The sequence below is a fragment of the Microcaecilia unicolor genome, chromosome 4, assembly GCF_901765095.1.
Source record: "Microcaecilia unicolor chromosome 4, aMicUni1.1, whole genome shotgun sequence".
NCBI classification, from domain to species: domain Eukaryota; kingdom Metazoa; phylum Chordata; class Amphibia; order Gymnophiona; family Siphonopidae; genus Microcaecilia; species Microcaecilia unicolor.
In genome coordinates this window covers 57,892,533-57,915,331 of record NC_044034.1, presented here as the reverse complement: position 1 = coordinate 57,915,331, position 22,799 = coordinate 57,892,533, and the positions used below count along the sequence as shown (strand labels likewise).

The following is a 22,799-nucleotide window of genomic DNA, read 5'->3' as shown; positions in this document are numbered from 1 at the left end:
CCTAGTCAAGCTTAATAGTGTATTACATTTATACTTAGGTTAGAATTCTAGCCGTTCTTGGCTGAGGGTATTCAGTGAAAAATATATATGATAAATGCTGAAGGTATCTTCACCAACTCAAGCAAATTCCCGACAAGGGCTCCTGTTTTGCAATCACAACATTAGGGGAATATGTATAACACCAGCTCTAGAAAATCCTCCAGCAAGTCTGTACAGACACTTGCTGGAGGGCTTTCTAGAGCTGGTGATTATGCATGATCTTTTCAAATTCTTCAAAATATTAAATAACTGTATTCCTCTTGAACTGTAAAAAAAAAAAAATAATAATTTGAAGCAATCCCGGAGACTATCATCCAACATGAATTCACATTTTGCCATAGGCTGTAAAAGAGGATAGTCTCCTCAGTCTCCCACACCATGTCACATTGTAATTATGGGCAAGATATGAAAAAGTTGGAGTAAAGGGCAAATAAGTACCTGGGAGATCTCCTCACTGACCATTGAACCTTGATGGAGGATACTCGCTGTCACCCCTAATTTGAGGAATTCCAGTGAGGCTTGCGAATTCCCTCCCTGGGATATATCTTGGGTTTATGTGTGTGAGTGTTTATATTATATGGTTCACAAAAAGAACAAGTGAAAAAAAAACCATAGTAGGACTTGTTTACTAAGATGCATTAGCTGTTAGTGTGTGGTAATTCCCATGTTAAACAGCTAAAGTTAATACAGCATATAAGCATGTTATAATTCCTGCATTAGCAGTACAGAGAGGGATTCGAAACACAATACAAAAAAAAAAGAAGCATCAAGAACCTTCAAATCCTGAACATGTAATTTAATCAATTGATGATATACATCATTAACCTGACACAGGCCGTGTTTCGGCACTCAATGCCTGCATCAGGAGTCATACAACATAAAAAGTTCCAAAATGGGAGAGCCCCACATAGGGCTTCTAGTAATGATGAGTGACCTGTTAAAGAGTCAATCTTCCAGCAATCCACGGAGAACGGGTTGCTGAACGAATAACTCTTTAACAGGTCACTCAGCCCCACATAGGGCTTCTAGTAATGATGAGTGACCTGTTAAAAAAGAGCTAATTGTCCAGCAATCTGTTCTCTGTGGATTGCTGGAAGACTGACTCTTTTACAGGTCACTCATCATTCCTAGAAGCCCTATGTGGGGCTATCTCATTTTGGAACTTTAATATTGTATGACCCCTCATGCAGGCTTTGAGTGCTGAAACACAGCCTGTGTCAGGTTAATGATGTACAACATCAACTGATTAAAGGACCTGCTTCGGATTTGAAGGCTCTTGGTGCTTTCTTTTTTTTAATTCCTGCATTATGCAGCTAACACGGAAGGGGGTGTGGAATAGAAAAAGGCTAAGCAGTAAATGCCATCTCATGAGGTGTAGATAACTACATTGCTTTAATGCATAACATTTTCATTGTGTGGCAAAATGCTAGGTACATCATTTAACACAGAGGTTTTGAAGTTACTGAGCATTAATTTTGGCAAGTACTATGCAGTAAGTGCCAAACCTTAGTGTAGCTTATAAATGTGATGGAATGTGCTGTAAAATATAGTTGCAATTTAAGTGTGCAGTGTGTTATGCAACACATTCATTTTTAGGAGTTAATGTCTAAAGTTGTAGCTGTGATTAAGATTGGCATAAGCTGTTTATTTTTCTGACGTGTGTGTTTTTGTTTTGTTGTTGCTGTTTCAACCAGACATGAGTCAGATGATGAGCCTACCCAAATCCTTAGTGAAGAAGAGATGAACAAACTGGGAGCTAAGATTGTCAAGGCAGAATTGATGGGAAACATGGTAAGGTTCTCGAGGATTGTTCTAATTTACCTCAACTGTCAGATATATTAGAAATCATTCTGCTTCTGTGTAAAGAAATAGGTCTGTGTTGTGAGACACCATTTCATCTTCTAAGAAGATAATTGTAGTTAATTACATTTCTTGAATAAATTTGCTTTAGAAACACACATCTCAGAGTAGGACTACACAGTCATGTTTCTTCGAATATTGCAAACTAATCACATTTCATTGCATTCATTATCAAATAAATTTGTATATAGGGGTTACAAGTACAGTTACATTTGCATTCACATCAATTAATCTGAAATCCTGGCTGGTGCATGGTGCTGAAAAGATTGGAGTACCTGCCCTTCTTACGTTTGTTCCTTTAATGGGAGGGAAGGTAGGACACTGGGTTTCATTGGGAGGAAAATATTTCACCATGCTTTGTTACCAGCTTTTCATGGGCTGATATGTGTAAAACACTTTGTGTTAGATCGAAGAGTTCACAAATTCTCTCTCTCAGAATAAGTCTGCAGAACTTAGGCCACCAGTGGGGAAGGAGAAGATGTATGGAAAGCATATGGTCATGTCAGCCTCTGGTGCATTTCAAAATGCATTAAGAGCTTCTGCAGTGGAACTGAATAATTATCCATGTGATATGGCAATATAGCTTCTTGTATTTTTATATGTGATGTTTACTTAAGAGTTGGAAGTTTGAGGGAAGATATCTTTATTTCTTTGAGAACAAGCGGGGTAGTAAATTCACATCTGGGTGATGCCATCTGCTGGAGCCCACATAGAACAAAGCCTTCACAGTTTAAATTTCTAGATACTTTTAGCTGACTCATAGCATATGTGCTGCACTTCATGCATTGTGTTGTCATGTGGGACCTTTTTTCCATAGAGCCAGATGACCTTCTTCCTGCCATGGTCTAAATATGTTTTTTTTTTTTTCATTTATATAAAATAGTTTTTGCAGGTAATTTTGTCATTTTGTGGGACCTCATCTTTTCCTCTTAGCTTCCTAGCCAAATTTTAGGTCAATTTTAAAATTTATTTTGCCGGGGTGGGGGGGGGGAGGAGTAGCTTAAGTGCAGCAAGTGAATGGACATGCGAGAGGAGAGCTCCACAACAGTGGTCTATTAATGCCATATTTTTGGTGCTTGGCAGTGAGATTTACTCAACAAACCTTTGTGTATGTCTACTCACAAACAGAACAAGATAGAATTAGCTTTTGCTCTGGGATTAAGTGGGTGAAACCAGATCCACCTTTGTGAAGCAAAATGGCACAGGAGAAGAATGGTGTTAGAAACATTAAGGAATGGGACTGGGAACTTCTAGTTCTCTTGAGAGCAGATTCAGCCACCACCAAGTGGCAAGGAAGTTGCTGCTTCTTGCCAGGAGCTTTCTGCTTCTGGACTCTGAACATCGAATCTGCCTTCTTGTTAATAGGATTCTCAGCGGCGAAGGGACTACCTATATTCTCATCTGAACATCCGACAGGATCTTGTGAATGGTCACTTGCATCATCCTTTGGGGGTGGGTGGGGGGAGGTTAAAGAATTGGATGATATCTAATATTTCAGTCCTGGGTTCCTTCTCTATCTCTGACTCAAATGGAATAGTGTTGGCCATCTTTCCTGATGTATCAAGGGAAACACAGCTGCAGCGGAAAACATTCTTACAGAAGAAACAAGAAGTGCTTAATCTGGGAGCAACTTTTTTCCTGAAATTTCCCTGCCAATGTTTAGTCTCCTACCGATCCGAAAAGTTTGCGTTTTTTGATCCCACTCAACTTGAGACCTTTATAACATCTAAAAAGACAGCTGGAATAGTATCTCCAGCTATTGATAATGTTCAGTAATATATAATGACGGTCAATATGCATCCACTTGCTCTCTTAATATTTTAATTTTGTATTTTGTTGCTTCAACTTTGTTGCATTTTTGAACTCCCTATATGTGGACTTATATTGGTTTGAGGAATGTTTATGATGATAATAGATTTTCATGAATTAATGTAATCTTCAATTTCCAATTTTTCTTAAACAAGTTGGTATGCTTGTAAAATTGAAATCTAATAAATAAAAAAAAAAAAAAAAAAACAAATCGGAGAAAATGTTTCTTCACCCAAAGCGTAATTAAACTCTGGAATTCGTTTCCGGAGAATGTGGTGAAGGCGGTTAGCTTAGCAGAGTTTAAAAAGGGGTTAGATGGTTTCCTAAAGGACAAGTCCATAAACCACTACTAAATGGACTTGGGGAAAAATCCACAATTCCAGGAATAACATGTATAGAATGTTTGTACGTTTGGGAAACTTGCCAGGTGCCCTTGGCCTGGATTGGCTGCTGTCGTGGACGGGATGCTGGGCTCGATGGACCCTTGGTCTTTTCTCAGTGTGGCATTACTTATGTACTTTACGGAAGAAGATGTAAGAGATCTGCTTGTACCGGAAATGGTTTTCAAAGATGATGATGCAGAGGAATTCAAAATACAGCAGCACGTATGATCTGTAGGGCACGGAGAGATGACAGAATAACACCTTTATTATATCAACTGCATTGGCTTCCGATTGAAACAAGAGTCAAATTTAAAGTGCTTGTCTTAACAAATAAGGCATTTCATCTACTTAATCCTAGCTATTTATCTAACCTGACAATTCCTTATTCTCCTGCACGGACTCTCAGATCACTAACAGACAATAGGCTAGTCATTCCTTCGCCTACTAAGGCTCGATGGGAATCCACGCGTGCATCGGCATTCTTTCTGTCTCCTACTCTTTGGAACGGACTTCCAAAAGAGATTAGATTGGAGAAATCCTACACTCATTTTCGAAAACTGCTGAAGACTTTTCTTTTTACCAATCATATCAAACAGAATCTATAAGAGTAGGGTAGGTGTTAAAATCCAGGTTAAACTGTATTTAATTTGTATTTAATTTAGATAACTGTGTTTTATTAGTTATGTTCTTATTTTTTGGTTTGCTGTGCTTTCCTATTATTGACTGGAGTTCCTATTTGTTTGGTTATGACATGTAATTTTTAATGTAAACCGTTCTGTTTTGTAATTGCAAAAAGAAACGGTATATAAAAGGAATAAATGATAAACTGAAAGAAATCTCGGTTAACCTGGAAGATGTACTGAGCCAAATTGACAAATTAAAGAGTAGTAAATCACCTAGACTGGATGGCATACATCCAAGGGTACTCAAGGAACTTGAGCATGAAATTGCTGATCTGTTGTTAGTAATATGTAACTTGTCATTAAAATCGTTTGTAGTACGTGAAGATTGGAGGGTTGTGCCCAGTGTGACGCTGATTTTTTAAAATTGTTTCTAGGAGTGATCTGATGTTGGCGCTGAGCAAAATAATAGAAACTATTATAAAGAATAAAATTATAGAACACATAGACAAACATGGTTTAGTGGGACAGAGTCAGCATGGGTTCAGTCAAGGGAAGTCTTGCCTCACGAATTTGCTTAATTTCTTTAAAGGTGTGTGAATAAACATGTGGATAAAGGTGATCCAGTTGATGTAGTATATCTAGATTTTCAGAAAGCTTTTGATAAAGTTCCTCATGAGAGACTCCTGAGAAAATTGGTCATGGGATAGCAGGCAAGGTTCTGGTGTGGATTAGGAATTGGATATTGGACAGAAAACAGAAGGTAGGGTTAAATGATTATTTCTCTCAATGGAGGAGGGTGAACAGTGGAGTGTAACAGGGATCTGTATTGGGACCAGTGCTATTTAACATATTTATAAATGATATGGAAATCTGAATGATTAATGAGGTGATTAAATTTGCAGATGATACAAAACTATTCAAGGTTGTTAAAACCAGTGTGGACTGTGGCATATTGCAAGAAGACCTTAGGAAATTGGAAGACTGGGCATCCAAAAGGCAGATGAAATTGAATGTGGACAAATGCAAGGTGATACATACTGGAGAGAATAATCCGAATCATAGTTACCTGATGCTAGGGCCCACCTTAGTCAGCACTCAAGAAAAGATCTAGGTGTATTTGCAGATTGTACGCTGAAATTTTCTGCTTAGTGTGCAGCGGCAGCCAAAAAAGCAAACAGGTTGCTAGAAATTATTAGTAAAGGGATGATAAGACCGAAAATACTATAATGCCTTTGTGTCGCTCCATGGTGCGACCACATTTTGAGTATTGTGTTCAGTTCTGGTCGCCGTAACTCAAAAAAGATATAGCAGAATTAGAAAAGGTTCAAGGAAGAGTGACAAAATGTTAAAGGGGTTGGAATTCCTCTCGTATGAGGAAAGGCGAAAGAGGTTAGGGCTCTTCAGCTTGGAAAAGAGACGGATGAGGGGAGATATGATTGAGGTCTACAAAATCCTTAGTGGTGTAGAACAAGTAGAAGTAAATCGATTTTTTTACTCATTCCAAATGTACAAAGCCTAGGGGACACTAAAGGAAGGGGAGGGCACGTGTGTTCTTTTTAGCTGCAGGGGCCCCTTAGTGCATTGCTGATAGCATGGATGCAGTCAAGCTATTGGCAGTGTACTTAATGTGCAGTAAGGGGAGAATTCTATCAATAGTGCACAAGAATGGGCGCCAAAATAAAAAAATCAGCACTAAGCACTATTCTGTAAAGGACATGTGCTGATTCACATGCTTAAATTTGGGTGCTAGACTTAACGCCTGCTGAAATCTGGTGTAAATGCTGGTGCCCAAGTTATGCGCGCTTACCCAGTATTCTACAACTACATGCATATGTTTTCAATATGTCTCTGACCTGCTCATGGCCACTCTCCTTTTTGGGATACATGGTATGAGAGTTAGGCGCTCTGCCTTATAGAATTGTACACAGCCAGATGCGTGTGCAAAGCTTAATGAGTGCTAATTAACATCAATAATTGGTTGATGACACCCAATTGTTGATGGCTAAGAGCCAATTAGCACACACATTTCGGCAGTGCGCCCAAATATGGGCACCATTTATAGAATCTGGGGATAAATGTCTTTACTTTGCAATAACTGCATGGGGCAGATGCTGGGCATTCCCCCAGCCTTTACTGTACAGGTTTTGCATGGACATTTTGTGAAGACTTGCTATTATGGGATCCATGAAAGAAAAGCTGATGTCAAAACCATTCCTCATGCAAGGACAGTCACTAATGTAAGAGTGCTCTGCTTTTTTTTTCTTCTTTTAACAGTTGTCATCTCTGTATTCTCCCAAATATTTATGAATTTTAATTTTTTTTTAAGGATTTGGCATCAAACCTTAAGGAACAGCTAGAGAAAGCACGCCAGCAAAGGGAGAGACAGACACAGATTCCTCTCTTGACAAAGAAAACAGAAACTGAGGTAAGAAGCAAAGTAAACTTCAAGTTTGGCAATAGTTTTGCAATAGTAGTCTTTAGCAGGACATTTTCTCTTAATTAAAGACTTGATGAGATTTGCCACTGATGTTGAAAATATATTAGTAATGTAAATCTTGATTTAGACGAAGTTCAAAGATTAACTGCAATGACTAATGGACATTTCCTGTCAAATGATAAAACTTTCTATAGCATGGTTTTTCAGATGGCACAAAAATCTCACTTTCATATGAATGGTGTACTTCAGTAGGAGAAGAAAGTCCCCCAGGCTTCTTCCGTACACTGAAAATGTTTGAGCTGTTTCCTACTCGTTTGTATTTCAAAAATAAAAAACTTACATTTTTGTAGTGCAATTGGCCATGTGCAGTGCCTCACAATACTGTTAAGTATTTCAGTATAAGTTTTTCTATTTATTTATTTATTCCAAAGAGCTTGCAGTCTACATGGGTACTTGACTGAGGCAATGGGAAATCAAGTGACTTGCCCAAAGTCAAAAAGAGTTTCAGTGAGAGAAGCAGGATTTGAACTCTTAATTTCCCCTCGGTCCCTTTCCCTAACCACTAGGTTAATTCTTTCTGCAAATGCTTGCCAGAGGTCATGAGTGGTACTAGTATAAGGCTGCCAATTGGATCCAGATTCGCAGGACAGGGGTTGATCCAGTCCTGGTTTTGCCCATTGCATACAGGGACTTATAGTTCTGATTTCCCCATTTCATTCCCTAAGAAAAGCAAGACTATAAGTCCCAGCATGCACTGGTAAACCCAGGACTGGATCAACCCTGTACTGCCAATCTGGATCCAGTTGGCAGCCTTATACTAATAGCAGGATTGAACCCAGTTCTCCTGACTCCTTTTCCATTATCCTAGACACTGGGTCACCAACTCTTGCATTTATTTCTAGGCATTAGCTTCAATATGTTATTTGAATTCTAAATTCTCTGCTTACAGTTTTGTTTAGGTTTAAGAATATATGGGAGAATTAAGCATATTTATTGTGAGAATTTTACTAAAAATGATCACCCCAACACCACAAAATAAGCATCTTGTTTAAATGTTATAGCCGCCTATTTTTCACAATGCTTGAGAGCAGATGGGACTGGTGAACTATAATAACTAGAAAATATTTGGAGGAGGATTACAAAAATGATAGGCTAAATAGGGTAGAGCTTTTCAGATTGGACTGAAAAGAGGATGCTCCTTGTGACTCTGGGCAAGTCACTTAACCCTCAATTGCCCCAGGTACAAATAAGTACCTGTATACAATATGTAAGCCACATTGAGCCTGCCATGAGTGGGAAAGTGCGGGGTACAAATGTAACAAAAATAAAAAAATAAAATATGATTGAACTTTATAAAATTATGAGTGGGGTGGAATGGTTGTTTAATATTTCCAGTGCTTTTTTTGTGCCGGTACAGTGTACTGGCACCTTTTTTGTAGGTCCCCTCCACCTGCCTACCAGCTCCGTGCTGACTACCCTCTTCTCCTGCCACCCGGCACCGTGATGACCCAGCCTTTAAAAAAATCTACGAAGCGGCGGAGCAGTGCCTCGCATCTGCCTGTAAAAGAAGAAAAATCACCTCGTCGGCCGGCCTTCCCTTGCTGTGTTTCGCCCTTGCGAAAATAGGAAGTTACGTCAGAAGGACAGAGTGAGGGAAGGCCAGCCGACGAGGCGATTTTTCTTCTTTTACAGGCAGACGCGAGGCACCGCTCCGCCGCTTCGTAAATTCTTTTAAAGGCTGGGTCATCACGGTGCCGGGTGGCAGGAGAAGAGGGTCGTCGGCACGGAGCTGGTAGGCAGGTGGGGACTGGGTCGGGGAGGGGGGCTCAGATGGGTATGGGTGGCTCACCGTGGCTGGAGGGAGGGGGAGCAGGGAAACGAGGATAGTCGCTGGATATGATTAGAGGGCAGGGGGGACAGAGGGGGTTGCTGGACATGGGTGGATGGCAGGGGAGGGCAGGGGGGACAGGAGGGACAGGAGGGTCGCTGGACATGGGTGGATGGCAGGGGGAAGAGAGAATCGCTGGACATGGGTGGATGGCAGGGTGGACGGGGGGTTGCTGGACATGGGTGGCTGGCAGGGGGGACGGGGGGGTTTGCTGGACATGGGTGGATGGCAGGGGAGGGCACGGGGGACAGGAGGGTCGCTGGACATGGGTGGATGGCAGGGGGAAGAGAGAATCGCTGAACATGGGGGGATCGCTGGACATGGGTGGATAGAGGGCAGGGGAGAGGAGGGCTGCTAGACATGGATGGATGGATGGAGGAGAGGGAAGGGAGAGAGAAGAAATGCTGGACATGGATGGAGGCGAGGGAAGAGTGAGGAAGGAGGTGAGATGAGGGAAAAGGAAGAGAGGAGAAAAACTGCACATGGATGTAGAAAATAGGGAGAAGCGGGATCCACTGGACAGTCAAGTCTGCGGAAGACCCAGCTTTTATTTACGGATGTAGGGCAAGAAATGAAGAAGAAAGGAGGAAAGTAAAGAAATAAATGGAAAGGAAGCCCTGAAAACTGAGTTAAGAGGACAGATAGCAAGAGAATCAGATACTGAGCCATCATGATCAGAAAAACAAAGTCACCAGACAACAAAGGTAGAAAAAATCATTTTATTTTCATTTGTGTCTGGAATATGTCCAATTTGAGAATTTACATCTGCTGTCTTATTTTGAACTGGGTATACTGGAGCTGTAACAGCTTACAGAAATTATTTATAATGAAAAAAAATCATATGATTTTTTTCTCCTATACTAGTATAATATTTTCAATTATGTCTGTTTATATGCGCTATGGCTGGTATAAGGGGTGTGGCAAATGTGGGTGTGGCTATAATAGGGGTGGAGTCATATGTGGTGACTCCACCCACAATGAGTACCGGCACCTTTTTTTCTACAAAAAAAGCACTGAATCTTTCAAACAATACATAATCAAGAGGACACTCCATGAAACTAATGACCGGCAGATTGAAAAAGAAATTGTAGAATTTTTTTTTCTTTTTCATGCAGCACGTAGTTAAGTTCTGGAATTTGTTGTCAGGGAGATACTGTAATAGGCAGCATGGAAGAAAATTCAGATAACACAGATATACCATCTCAGAACAGCATAAATGAAACACCTTATTAAGTATGTATCAGAACATTCAAATAATGTAGATATGAAGCTAATTCTGTTCATGCAATACAGGAAACGTTTTAATAGTTAGCTGAGAGGTCAAGTGCAATTGAGATATATAGACAGGACAAGATGGGTAGTAGAAAGTCATTAGAATAAATAGATGGGTGGCTAAACTGAAGGTAAATTCTATGTACAATTTGAATATATGACGAGTTGTTCTAAGCTAACAGGGTGTGCAGCAAGATAGTCCAGGTGTGGAGTGAGTGGATAGTCAGTTGCCACATGTACTAAAGGCATGGGAAAGAGCAAGGCTTTCACCTGCTTCCTGATGTTGAGGTAGTCTTATTAGGCATAGCCTCTATGGTAGTGAATTCCAGAATGTGGGGGCTACTCCTGAGTAGCCTCACTGATGGGTGTCACATTGTGCAATTCTTTTGAGGAGAGAACAGATAATGATATTCCAGGAGAAGACTTTAGAGGCCTCAGAGATGTGTAGAGGGCTATCTTATTCTTTAGGTACTCTGACCTATTTTGTCTGAGTACCTTGAAATTTTTTTTAATTTTAAATTTGGTCCTCTAAGGGTACTAGTAGTCAGTGTAATTTTTACATCATATTGCTTGCAGTCCTCTTTCAGTTGTGCTGCAGCATTTTGAATTTGTTGGAACTGATGCAAACATTTTTTGGTTTGACTAAAGTACAGGATATTACAGTAGTCTCGTCATGATATCATGGCATAGGCCAGTGTGGTCCAACTTATCTTTTCAATATGTGGAGAGAGATTTTGTAGTTGTCACAGGTGATAGAAACATTACTATTATTTTTTAACTTTATTAAAACGTTGGTTGAATTTGAAGGATCAAAGTAAATGATAAGTAGAAGTATCCAAAAATTCCTGACCTATGATTTTATGGGACGTTCAGACTTCCCAGTTGGTATATTTGAAGTCAGGAACCTATCCACTTGTGGTAGGAACCCACAGAATCTCTGTTTTGCTTGGGTTCAGGCAGGGATTTTCTTGTTTTTCTTTTGTCCATTCCTTTGTTGAGTCTACTTATCAAAATTTGCAGTTCAGTGTGTTGAAAGAAAAGTTTTTTATTTGGCTATTGTTAAGACGTGGTGGTACGTTGCCATGTGTTTTTATATTGGAGCCTGTCTTCATCTACGTGAGATTTCTGTCATTTTCTTTCAAGTTTTGGTCCTTGATGCTCAAGGACCCTGTAGTTCTAGTGAGACTAGTGAGAACCCTGGGAGCATTTGTATGTAGAGGATAGAACCTTCTGTGGTGGGGCCATTTTTCTAAGGCAATTGCTAAGTGTTCATTCCAGATGTCAACAATGTATTCATCTCATCTACATAAGGGTAAAAACAAGGCCTCTAGGAAACTTAGTAGTCAGATTTCTTATGTCTTGAATTTATTCCAAACTTTGGTTGGGCTCTTCTGTTTAAGGTAGATCTTAAACTTTTACTAGAGAATGATCTGGCCATAATAGGAGTGTTATCTTGCTGCGACCTGCCTTGTGTTCAAAGATGTCAACTCCTTTGCAAAACATTAAGTCTAGCATATGGTACTTTTCATGGGCTGGAGATTTGATCACATGAGTAAATCCTAGAGCTGCCACTGTGTCAAGGAAATCAGCAGTAGTAGTGTCTGAAATGTCAGTATGTAGGTTAAAGTCCCCCTTGATCACTAACCTGTGGAAGTTCAGGGTTACCTCTGTCACCTAATCTAGGAGTTCTTGCACAGACCATGTTTTGTTGTGACTACAAGCAGCCACATTGGCTCCTTATCTTGTAACTGGATTAGGAGTCATTCTGACTCAGGCAGGTGGTGGATGGAAAACACTGCACAGTTTGATTATATCTAGGAACAGGATGCTGCTTCTCTACTCTGCTTTCCTGGTCCTGGTTGATGGTGGTACATAGTTCGGTCAATGGGACTCTTCTGCTTTCATCCAGCCAGGTCTCAGTTATTCCCAGTATTCACTGATGAGATCATGAATCATAGAAAACATTTTATTGGCTGATCTGGCATTTACTAGGCCTAAGTTTCCAAATAGTGTTCTGTTAGTTGTAGGAGTAGCAAGATGGTGGTAGGCAGGTAGTTATGTGGGTATAGTTAGATGTTTTGTCTCTTGGGTTTGTGTCGTCTAGGTGGATAGAGAAGGCTGTAATTTTATTTTTCACAGAACACTGGGTTGTATGAGGATCTTTGGTTTACTGGCTCAAAACATATTGTTGTTTATAGGAAGTAAGAGCTTACAGAGCTCTCTAGGTATGCAGTATAACAAAAAGCCAGTTTGCCTTTGGCAGCAATTAACAATATAGTATTTATTATGCAAATAGTACTCACTGAAACTTAGAGCCTGGAAGCTTGAAATTCTCCAGGGTAGCTTGGTCAGTCAGTTGCTATTCATTCATAGGAGAGGAAAATCTCTGTCAATATTTTATATATATATATATATATATTTTTTTTTTTTTTAATCTTGAAAACAAGGTAAATCACTCATTAAAGTCCAGCATATAAGTTCTTACAAGATATGTCTGTTTGCTAGAATTATAAATCAAATGACTGTATTTCGCACTTTTGTGTGTATGTTCTCTGGACATTTTAATGCAGTGGTGGTTTTAGCAGGATATCAGAATCTTAAAGATAGTATAAGTTGAAGACATAAATTTCAACTCACTGCAGTTATTATTTTATTTTTCAGTTTCTGGTTCTGATGTCTTTTGATGGTCCAGTTGATGTAGATCACTGGAGGCTTTTTCTTTTGTTGTCTAAAGGAAGGGGGGAGGTTAGATATAGATCCAGCTCAGATCACAAGAGAAGAGAAAGGTGCTTGCTTGCAATGTTCAGGGAAGGCAAAAAGTTGCTTTTCTCCAAACAAAACAAATAAAAACCTGTAAAGATTAAGGGACCTTGTTACTAAGCTGTGTTAAGCAGCTAATACAGGAGTTTCAGTGTAGAAGACAGTAGCATAGATGAGTGTTACTGTCTTCTGTGCTAAAAAGGGAGCCCTTGCGTTAAAAATTCCATTTTAACTGTCTAATGTGGGAGTGGGCAGGGATGTGGCTGGCTGTGACAGCTGGCGCATGGCTTAGCAATACGTGCCAACTGTCACAACTGCTGATAGCACAGCTGAACTTATCGCCACAGCATCAGGATGTTCTGGCCACAAATATTGAGGACGCCATAGTGTTGACATTTGCTCCTCTAAATGCAAGATTGACTAGTGAGCCACAGGACCGCCTCCTACTTCCTCTCCTGTTTTTGGCGGTGACAGTGCTGCATTGAAGCACTGGCTCCCGATTTCAGTAGTGTTGGGGGACATTTTTATCAGGCAAGATAAAAAGGTGTCAGTACTGTGTTCAGGGTGGAGCCCTGTTCAGGTTGTTTTGTATTTGGTGGCAAATTTACACAGCTTAGTTTATAGTTTTACATGAATTAGAATGCACAAATCTAATCTTTATATTGAAAATTGTTCAGTTAAATGTTTTTTTTTAATATTTATTTGAAACATATTTTGCAGTCTTTGTCTTTGCTGTGTATATATTTGGTTAACTTTTTCTATCTTTATTTTCTATTTGTTTATGTTCTCCATTTCCATTCTTTATTTTTTTCCTCGTTATTGTCATTCATTCTTTTTCCGTTTATTTCTTTAGGATAGATGTCCTCTATCCCAAATGTGCCTCTTTTCTTTTGAATACCCTACCATAGTCTTTCTCTGCTCCTGTTTGTTTGGTATTCTCAGTGTTCTCTTTGGCTCTCTCCTGCTCAATCTTATCTCTTTTTTCCCTCTCCATCTAATCCATTCTGATTTCTAGCTTAGTAGTTAGTGCGGCAAAGGAAGCAGGGTTCAAAGTCCACTGCGTCTTCTTGTGACCTTGAGCAAGCCACTTAAACCTCCATTGCCTCAGGTTCAAATTTAAATTGTAAGCATGCAGGAGTGGTCTAATGGTTAGTGCAGTGGGTTGCGGACCTGGAGAACTGGTGAGTGTTTGTCTTTGTTTTATGTGTGACCAAGGTGTGATATTCTGTTTACAAGTATCTTCTGTGTAGAACTTCGTAGCAGTCCCACTTCTTCTGTTTTACCAGTAATAGTTGTATTGGTGTTTTAGAGTCCTGTGTAATATTTGTAGCGCTGCCTATTCTTAAGTTGGGTTCATGTTATTAGAATCACAGGAATTAGTGCTAGAGCTAGTTCTAATTCAGTTTGCTACATCTATATTGAGCTACCTTTCCAGGTTTTGTAGTATTTCACAATGTGCCTAGTAGTGGAGAGATTTACGCTGCTATTGCTGAGATCACAGTGAATCTAACGCTGTGCGCATTGTAACAGTCTTCTTCCTGTATCACCACTTCGTTTATGGGGCCATACCTTCTCAATCACCCCACATTTAAACTGTTCAAATAAATGTTTATAACACACACAGTGCGCAACTAAAGGTGCACCCAATCGTTGATCTAAAATACAAAAGCAGTGCTCATTCATTCTCACGTTCAGTTTTCTGATTGTCTAACCCACATAAATCCTAGGGCAAAACATTCCAAAATATAAACCACATAACCCAAACAACAGTTATTCTTACTCCTTAATTGAAAATGTTCACTGTTCAACGGATTCACAAATTCTTGACGCTCAAGCATATTCTCACAGGTTTTACAACTACCACACTTGTGATGTCCCAGCTGTTCTTCACAACCACTCTTTCTTATCAGATAAATCTGCTGGATTTAGTAATTCTTTTAGGTTTTTACCCCTAGAGGACACTATCCTTGGATTATGTTTCTCAAATAATGGATGAGATTGAACTGTATCCCAGTTCTTTTTTTATAAAGATAAATGTGTTATCTAATTGAATAATTTATAGTAAAAGTTAAAATAGGGAGTAAAGGGAGAGGTTTTTCTGGCCAATGATAGCATTATGGTCTGTAGGGAGTTGTATGAAATTTTGCGTATCACAGACCTTCTGTAGGGTGCTGTATTACCACAGACTTCTGAGGCCTTTTCCTCTCCTAGTAGACATTTGGTATCTATCCACTGTTTTATTTTGGTTGTCGATCAATTTTTTGGTGTGGATAAAGCTTTTTGTTTTTTGAAATGTTCTTAGTATTACTCGGATGACATGTGAATGAGAATTTGTTTTTCTATAGTAACTTCTATGGATAAAATGTACTAGTTATGATCTGCACCTGTGATATTTGTGGATGAAGGACCTGTTTACATTTAATCCATAGGAACTGCCATACTGTATCAGACCTAAGGTCCATGAAGGTCATGTATGCAGTGTATTACATATGCGAACATTATCCATCAGGTGTGTCCTGACTGAAAAAAACTTGAGAACCACTGCTGTAGAGAATTCTGGCAACCTATTGCTACTACGATTTACTATTTCTAAAGCACTAATGGATGTATTCAGCACTGTAGCCACATCATAACTCTATGTCTCACGACTGGGGAGGGTTAAGCATCTGCTGGGCCTGCACTTGTACCTTGCTGTGCTCTCTCTCATGTACCTTGCTGTGCTCTTTCTCAGAGCTTTATTAAAATAATTTGCTTCCAGAATTCAGGATAAATGAGGGCTGCACCTTTTCATCTCTAATGCAATTTTATTTCAGAATACCAAACTATATTTTAGACAGATTTTTCTCACACAGGGGTGAGTTTCGAGAGGTTGCTTGTCCATATGGAATTTTCAGAAAATAATATTGTATGTTTTATTATTATTTATAAATTGTTTTCTACACAGTACCTTTGTACCAATAAAATGTTTAATAAAGTTGTGTACATATATACCGCCCTTTTTTTTTTTTTAAAGAGAGAGAGCCCATTGTTAAACATTTACCAGCATACCACTGGTTGCACCTCAGAAAGGTGGTATATCAAATCCATGCCCTTGAGTAGATGATATTGTTGATATTGGCAGAGCAGGAAGCAATGCTGGGCCTATATGTAAGCATTGCAACAGAAGACAGCTGGCCAGCAGCGGAGCAGGAGTCAATCGACTGTGCCATTTCACTGCATTACAAGTTTCAATGGCAAGAGGCACATTCTGTGTCAATGACCGTAGAATTGAGATCCTGACTGTAACCCCATGTAGATGTCAAACTGATAAATACAACACATACATGTGAATGGTATCAATGAAGAAGATTGTTTAAAAAACAACATTTCTAACTATTCCAAAAATGTATAGAACATATCTAACTATTCCAAAAATGTATAGAACTGAACTAGATTAGCACAGAAAAGAAAGGAGGCAGCAGGAGACTACAGAAATAGGTTAATATTTTAAGCAATTTTATATTGCCTTGTAAAAGCATAAGCAAGCATAAAACATAAATAAATGAATATCCCTTCTAATTAGATTCCGTAGTAATTGTTCTAAAGACATATTGCTGTAAATAATGCATTTGCACAGTTATTACATTTGCCTTATAGCTCCTTTAATTCAATTAGAAATATAGCCGAATTACCCTTGTTAGTTTATTACTTTAGTTTTGAATTGTTAGATAATATTTTGATCCTTACTTATTTGTGAGGATATATTTAATCTTGGATGAAGACAGTTACAGCACAATTTTGTTTTAGAATGAATGGATTAATAATTTATACACAGAATCATGTTTTATTCCCTGGACATGTTCTACTCCCTAGGCCAAGTTAAAGCTTATAAACGTTTTATCAGGATGAGAAATACTTATGGGGCAGGGATGGGGGAGTGGGTGAGGGGTTGTTCTTTGTCAAGAGATCCAGGATTTATAGAATGCATTTACTATGGAGCATATTTATATTTGCTATGAATTTAATGAAGTTGTGAAATGTGTACCATACAAGTGCTATGAAAAGTGCACTGAGGCTAGTGCTGAAATTGATGCATAGGGTGGTATAATGAAATATATTACTAGCATGATTTACATAGTGCATTCCAAATGTTACCCACATTGGGGATAATGCTCTTTAGATTGTCTGAAGTTAGGTGCTGGGATGATGTGCACTGAGCATGAATTCTACAACTGCAGTTGTGTGTAGAACTGCTGTTATGGAATACTAACAGTCAAATGGCTGGTATAAGTGCTCGTGCTTAACTGTAGACATAAATGGCATGTAAATGGTAATATTCTATAACCCATGCATGACATGCCCCTGACTTGCCCATGTGCCTCCTGGGTGCACGCCCCCATTGGAGTTGCATGCTTGGTTAAGGCCAGTTAGCATCTAATTAATCTATCAAGTTAAACGCACAAATAATCTTATTCTATAAGTGATGTGTGCAAATTTTGCATGCTAGTTGGAAATTTAGGCACGCAACTTTCTAAAATTAGGGGGAAGTTTAATTTTATAATTGCACACATAATACAAGCGTATTCTTTAAAGGGAAGTAGCATTTACTTTCATTTATAGAATATTAGCATAAACAGATTTACCGTATTGTTACTAATAAATGTCAAGGCTATTATTAGAAACAGTGGGTTTTCTGAAGTCTAGGGTGGGGTATTAATGGAGGCATCATTTCTTTCCTCCACCCTGCCCCCCCCTCCCCCCTATGATGACTGGATCTCTCTTCTTACCTCTCCACATGGTTATGGCACTGGGCTGGTGTGGGGCCTTGAGCATGTGTGCATGCTTAAGGCAACAGGTAGGTATTTTAAATTCCATCTCTTCCCCAGTGCTTAATTTGGTAGCTGAGCCCCAGTGCTTACCAGAAAGGAGGGCATTTAGGGGGATAGTTGTCAAGCAGTGTTATAGCTGGCAAAACGTTGGGGTTATTTTACTACCTGGGCGCATTGGGCTACCAAGCTGTGGATGATGCTTCTTGGCTGAATCTTAAATGGGCTGTCAACATTTTTAAAAAGCTGGTCCTAGAAGCGCCCCCCCCCCCCCCCCCCAAAGCACAAACCCCCTTTCTTTGGTAAGTCCCCTAATAGTGAAAGTACATGCCATGACATGATGGTGTATACTTTGCTGTGGGTGTGCAGAGGTTTGGAGTTTGGGCAGAACGTGGACAGAGTTAGCATGTACAGATTGTGAAATACTTGTGTGAAGTATGTACCTTCACTTACACGACTTCTCAAGTAGATCTAAGTGATTGTGCCTACATTCAAGGGACCTTCTTTGCTGCTTATACTAATATTTTATAAAGATAATTTCCTGCATGAGATAAATGGTACTGTAGGGCTCAGACCACTGTCATAGGCATGACCTTGCCTGAGCTCATTTCTATCTGCTTCCTCCAGCACGAACACCAATTATCCCATGAAAGCCACCTGCACACATTTATAGTCACTTCCCTTCTTTTACAATACAAAAAAAAAAAAAAAAAAAGAAATCCAAGTGGCTGAATAGGAAGTGACTATAAATGTGTGCAGGTGGCTTTCATGGGATAATTGGTGTTCGTGCTGGAGGAAGCAGATAGAAATGAGCTCAGGCAAGGTCATGCCTATGACAGTGGTCTGAGCCCTACAGTACCATTTATCTCATGCAGGAAAACTTAATTTTACGCTGATGAAGCAAATCCTTCAGCTGTGACTTATAAAATGTCATGAGAGTTGGTAAAATGGAAAAAGATGAAACTTAAGGTGCCTCTCTTAAATTGGATTCCCAAAATTTATTTTTAACAATATTTTTCTGCTAATTCCAAGACGTGTCAGTGTGCAAGGACTGACAGATTTATTCTGAAGACTAGAACATTTTATCTATTTGTTCATTTATAAATAAGCATAAGGTAGATTTACATTCCCATTTTGAACTGATAAGATGCTCAAGACAAGGAAACTGGATACAGCGGTAAAGGAGAAAAACATGAGAATGCATAATAGAAATGTCAGTGCCGAGTGATTATTTTGTATGTTATACAGAAAAGAGAGAAGATCCTCAAGTACCAAGAAATGCAGTTAGAGACCAAGAAAATGTGGTAGATACACAAGTATTTCCCATCATGCTGGGTGCCACAGGCTTGATTAAAAACAATTGAAGAGCTTAGTTCCAAAACCAGTTAAGTGCGAAAAGCTGTTTTCTGGATAAATAAATGTTTTTATTTTCAATAATTCTAGTCAGTATAAAAAAATGCTTTTCACTGAGTATCACATACTCGAATAAATTCCTTTCACTGCAAATTTCATACATCTATTGGCTACTATGAAGGCAGTCTTTAGGTTTTGGAATTATGCTCTTAAATTTCCAAGTGCCCTTCAATAGGTTCACTCTCTCTCTTATTTATATCTATCTATCTATCTATCTATCTATCTATCTATCTATCTATCTATCTATCTATCTATCTATCTATCTATCTATCTATCTATCTATCTATCTATCTATCTATCTATCGATCTCTTCAGATTAAATTCCACATACCCTTAGGCTTAGGAGTGAGGTTCATTAATGTCATGGTATGCAGAAATCTAATTCATTTAGAGACATTGTTCCCTGAAGAAAATATTAATGCAATAAAGTACATATTAATATACTATAATATTAATAAAAACCTAAGTAAATGAAAAAGGAATGTTCAACAGTCTACTCAAGAAAACTTAAAAGCTAACATACTAAGGGCCCTGTTTACTAAACTGCACTATATACGTTCTAGCATTTTTAGCGCGTACTAACGCTAGAGACACCCATAATATATGGGTGTCGCTAGCGCTTAGCATTTGCTAAAAATGCTAGCGCACCTTAGCAAACAGAGCCCTAAATGCATTAACCTAAAAAATAGTATAATCAGACAAGAAGTTTCAATAATTTCAAACCACTGAACTGAGTAAAATAAAACCCAGCTCTGAGGTCAGACTAATACTAACAGTGCAATGTAGCATAAATAATCAACGGGTAAAACCTATACTGAGTACAAAAACTAAAGCTCTGTTAAGCATCAGTTAAAAGCTAACATAAATAATCATGTTTTAATCATTTACCTAAACTGTAATAAGTTTGAAGCTACGTAGAATTCCTTACCGAGTAGATTCTGCCTAAGTAGAGCAATAGCTGAGAAGGCCTGTATACTACTAGGGATAGGGGCAAAGTCATTTAAATACTTGAAAGGTATTAATATAGAAATAAATCTTTTCCAGAGACGGGGAAATGGTAAAATTAGAGGACATAAATTGAAGTTGCAGAGTGTTAGACTTAGGAGTAACGTCAGGAAATTCTTTTTCATGAAGATGGTAGTCAAGAGAACATAAGAATAAACCATACTGGGTCAGAACAGTGGTCCATATAGTTCAGTATCCTGCTTCCAACAGTGGCCAATTCAGGTCACAAGTACTTGGCAGAAACCCAATTAGTAGCAGCATTCCATCCTACCAATCCCGTAGCAAGCAGTGGCTTCCCTCATGTCCGTCTTAATAACAGACTATGGATTTTTCCTCCAGGAACTTGACCAAAACTTTTTTAAACTCAAATGTGCTAACCATTGTTACTACATCCTCTGGCAATGAGTTCCAGAGCTTAACTATTCTTTTAATGAAAAAATATTTCCTCCTATTTGTTTTAAAATTATTTACATGTGATTTCCCCCTAGTCTTTGCACTATTTCAAAGAGTAAAACTACACTACTCAGGATTTTGTAGACCTCAATCATATACTCCCTCAGCTCTCTCTTTTCCAAGCTGAAGAGCCCTAACCTCTTTAGCCTTTCCTCATATGGGAGGGGTTCCACTCCCTTTATCATTTTGGTCACTCTTTTTTGAATCTTTTCTAATTCCACTACAGCTTTTTTGTGATATGGCGCACAGAATTGAACGCAATATTAACAGTGTGGTTACACCATGGAGCGATACAGAGACATTATAATATTCTTGGTCTTATTTTACATCCTTCGGAATGCCCTTCCAAGGGAGGTGGTGGAGACAAAAATGGTGACGAAATTCAAAAAGACATTGGATGAATGCAGAGGATCCCAAATTAGGAAATGGACAGTATGTAAAAAAAAACAACTTAAATGACTACATGCGTGTTGATGTGTTGAGTGGTGCTTAGATAGCATCTCTGGCTGTGAAGAATAAGGCTAGTGCCAGGGAAGACAGATTGGGGTAAGGTGGAGAGGGCTTGGTCAGCAACTCCAGTTGTTGGAATGTAAGGACACTGCCTAGAAGGCTTCTACGGCCTGTATCCCACAAATGATAAGTTGGATTTGGATAGGCTGGAGTGGGCTTCACTACTACTACTACTACTTATCATTTCTATAGTGCTACTAGATGTATGCAGCGCTGTGCACTGGACATAAAGAGACAGTCCCTGCTTGACAGAGCTTGCAATCTAATTAGGACAGACTAACAGGACAAATTAGAGATAAGGGAATTACTAAGGTGGGAATGATGAAACTTGGGTACAGAACAAGTGAGTAAGGGTTAGGAGTTAAAAGCAACATCAAAAAATGGGCTTTTAGCTTAGATTTGAAGATGGCCAGAGATGGGGCTTGACGTACTGGCTCAGGAAGTCTAATCCAGGCATATGGTGCAGCAAGATGAAAGGAACAGCTTCTATGGCAACTCCAGCAGTTGGAACGTAAGGACAGGTTGGGTGGACTTCAATGATCTATGTCCCAAAAATGGCAGAGAAAGACCAGGATCAAGTATTTTTGTATCACATTCATCATTGGTTTAATTATGAATTGATAATGAGTGTGATTATTAGGCAGTCTGGATGGACTGTTCAGGTCGTTATCTGCTGTCATCTACTATGTTACCATGTTACAAGTACATTCCTGCTTAACTTCATTTTGTCATGGTCCCAGGCTCTAAGCAAACTGTCATGGCCTCAGGAACAACGTTAGCTCTTGGGCTGCTGCTAATGAATGGCAGCAGCAGGCAGACCCTCTAACCAGGACTGGGCTGAACAACCAGGACTGGAGCAGACTAGAAGTGCAATAAGCACACAGGCAGTAACAGACCAGAAGTGCACAGAGCACATAGGCTGTACTAAGGCGCAGATAAGGCAGAGCTCAAGGCTGGGCAGACTAGGCGGAGCTCAAGGCGGACAGACTAGGCAGAGCACAAGGCTGTGCCACATGGCCATACAAACACTCAACAGAACAAACAAGCAAACCAAGGTAGAAGTGCTAACACTAGCACACAGACAATCTGAAGAACTAAGGCAGAAGTGCTAACCTTAGCACAAAGACACAGAAGAACTAAGGCAGAAGTGCTAACCTTAGCACAAAGACACAGAAGAACTCATGCAGAAGTGCTAACCTTAGCACAAAGACACAGTAGAACTCAGGCAGGAGTGCTAATCCAACACACAGACAAACAGAAGAACTCAGGCAGAAGTGCTAACCCTAGCACACAGACAGACAGATAAGAACCAAGGCAGAAGTGCCACACAGGCACACAAACTAGGAAACAAGACAGAAGTGCTAAACAAGCACACCAACTAGGAAACAGGGCAGAAGTGCTATACTAGCACACCAACAAATGTGGAGACCTTTGGCTTTGCAAAGGCCCTGAATGAATGTCCACGCCTTCCTTATGAAGGCCCTCACTGATGATGTCACGACTACAGGAAAGAGAGTTGGAACACACAGGAAGTGGAAGCAC

At 39.4% G+C, this 22,799-nt stretch overlaps 1 protein-coding gene across 2 annotated transcripts in view; it reads left to right on the top strand.

Annotated features, from left to right (window-relative positions):
• Nucleotides 1-22,799, top strand: part of CWF19L2 (CWF19 like cell cycle control factor 2) — a 346,427-nt gene that overhangs the window by 120,095 nt on the left and 203,533 nt on the right. For both annotated transcript variants that reach the window (XM_030200257.1, XM_030200256.1), the window contains exons 10-11: nucleotides 1,734-1,830; nucleotides 7,041-7,139. In XM_030200257.1, the coding sequence (XP_030056117.1) occupies nucleotides 1,734-1,830; nucleotides 7,041-7,139 (196 nt within the window). The remainder of the gene's footprint in view (nucleotides 1-1,733; nucleotides 1,831-7,040; nucleotides 7,140-22,799) is intronic.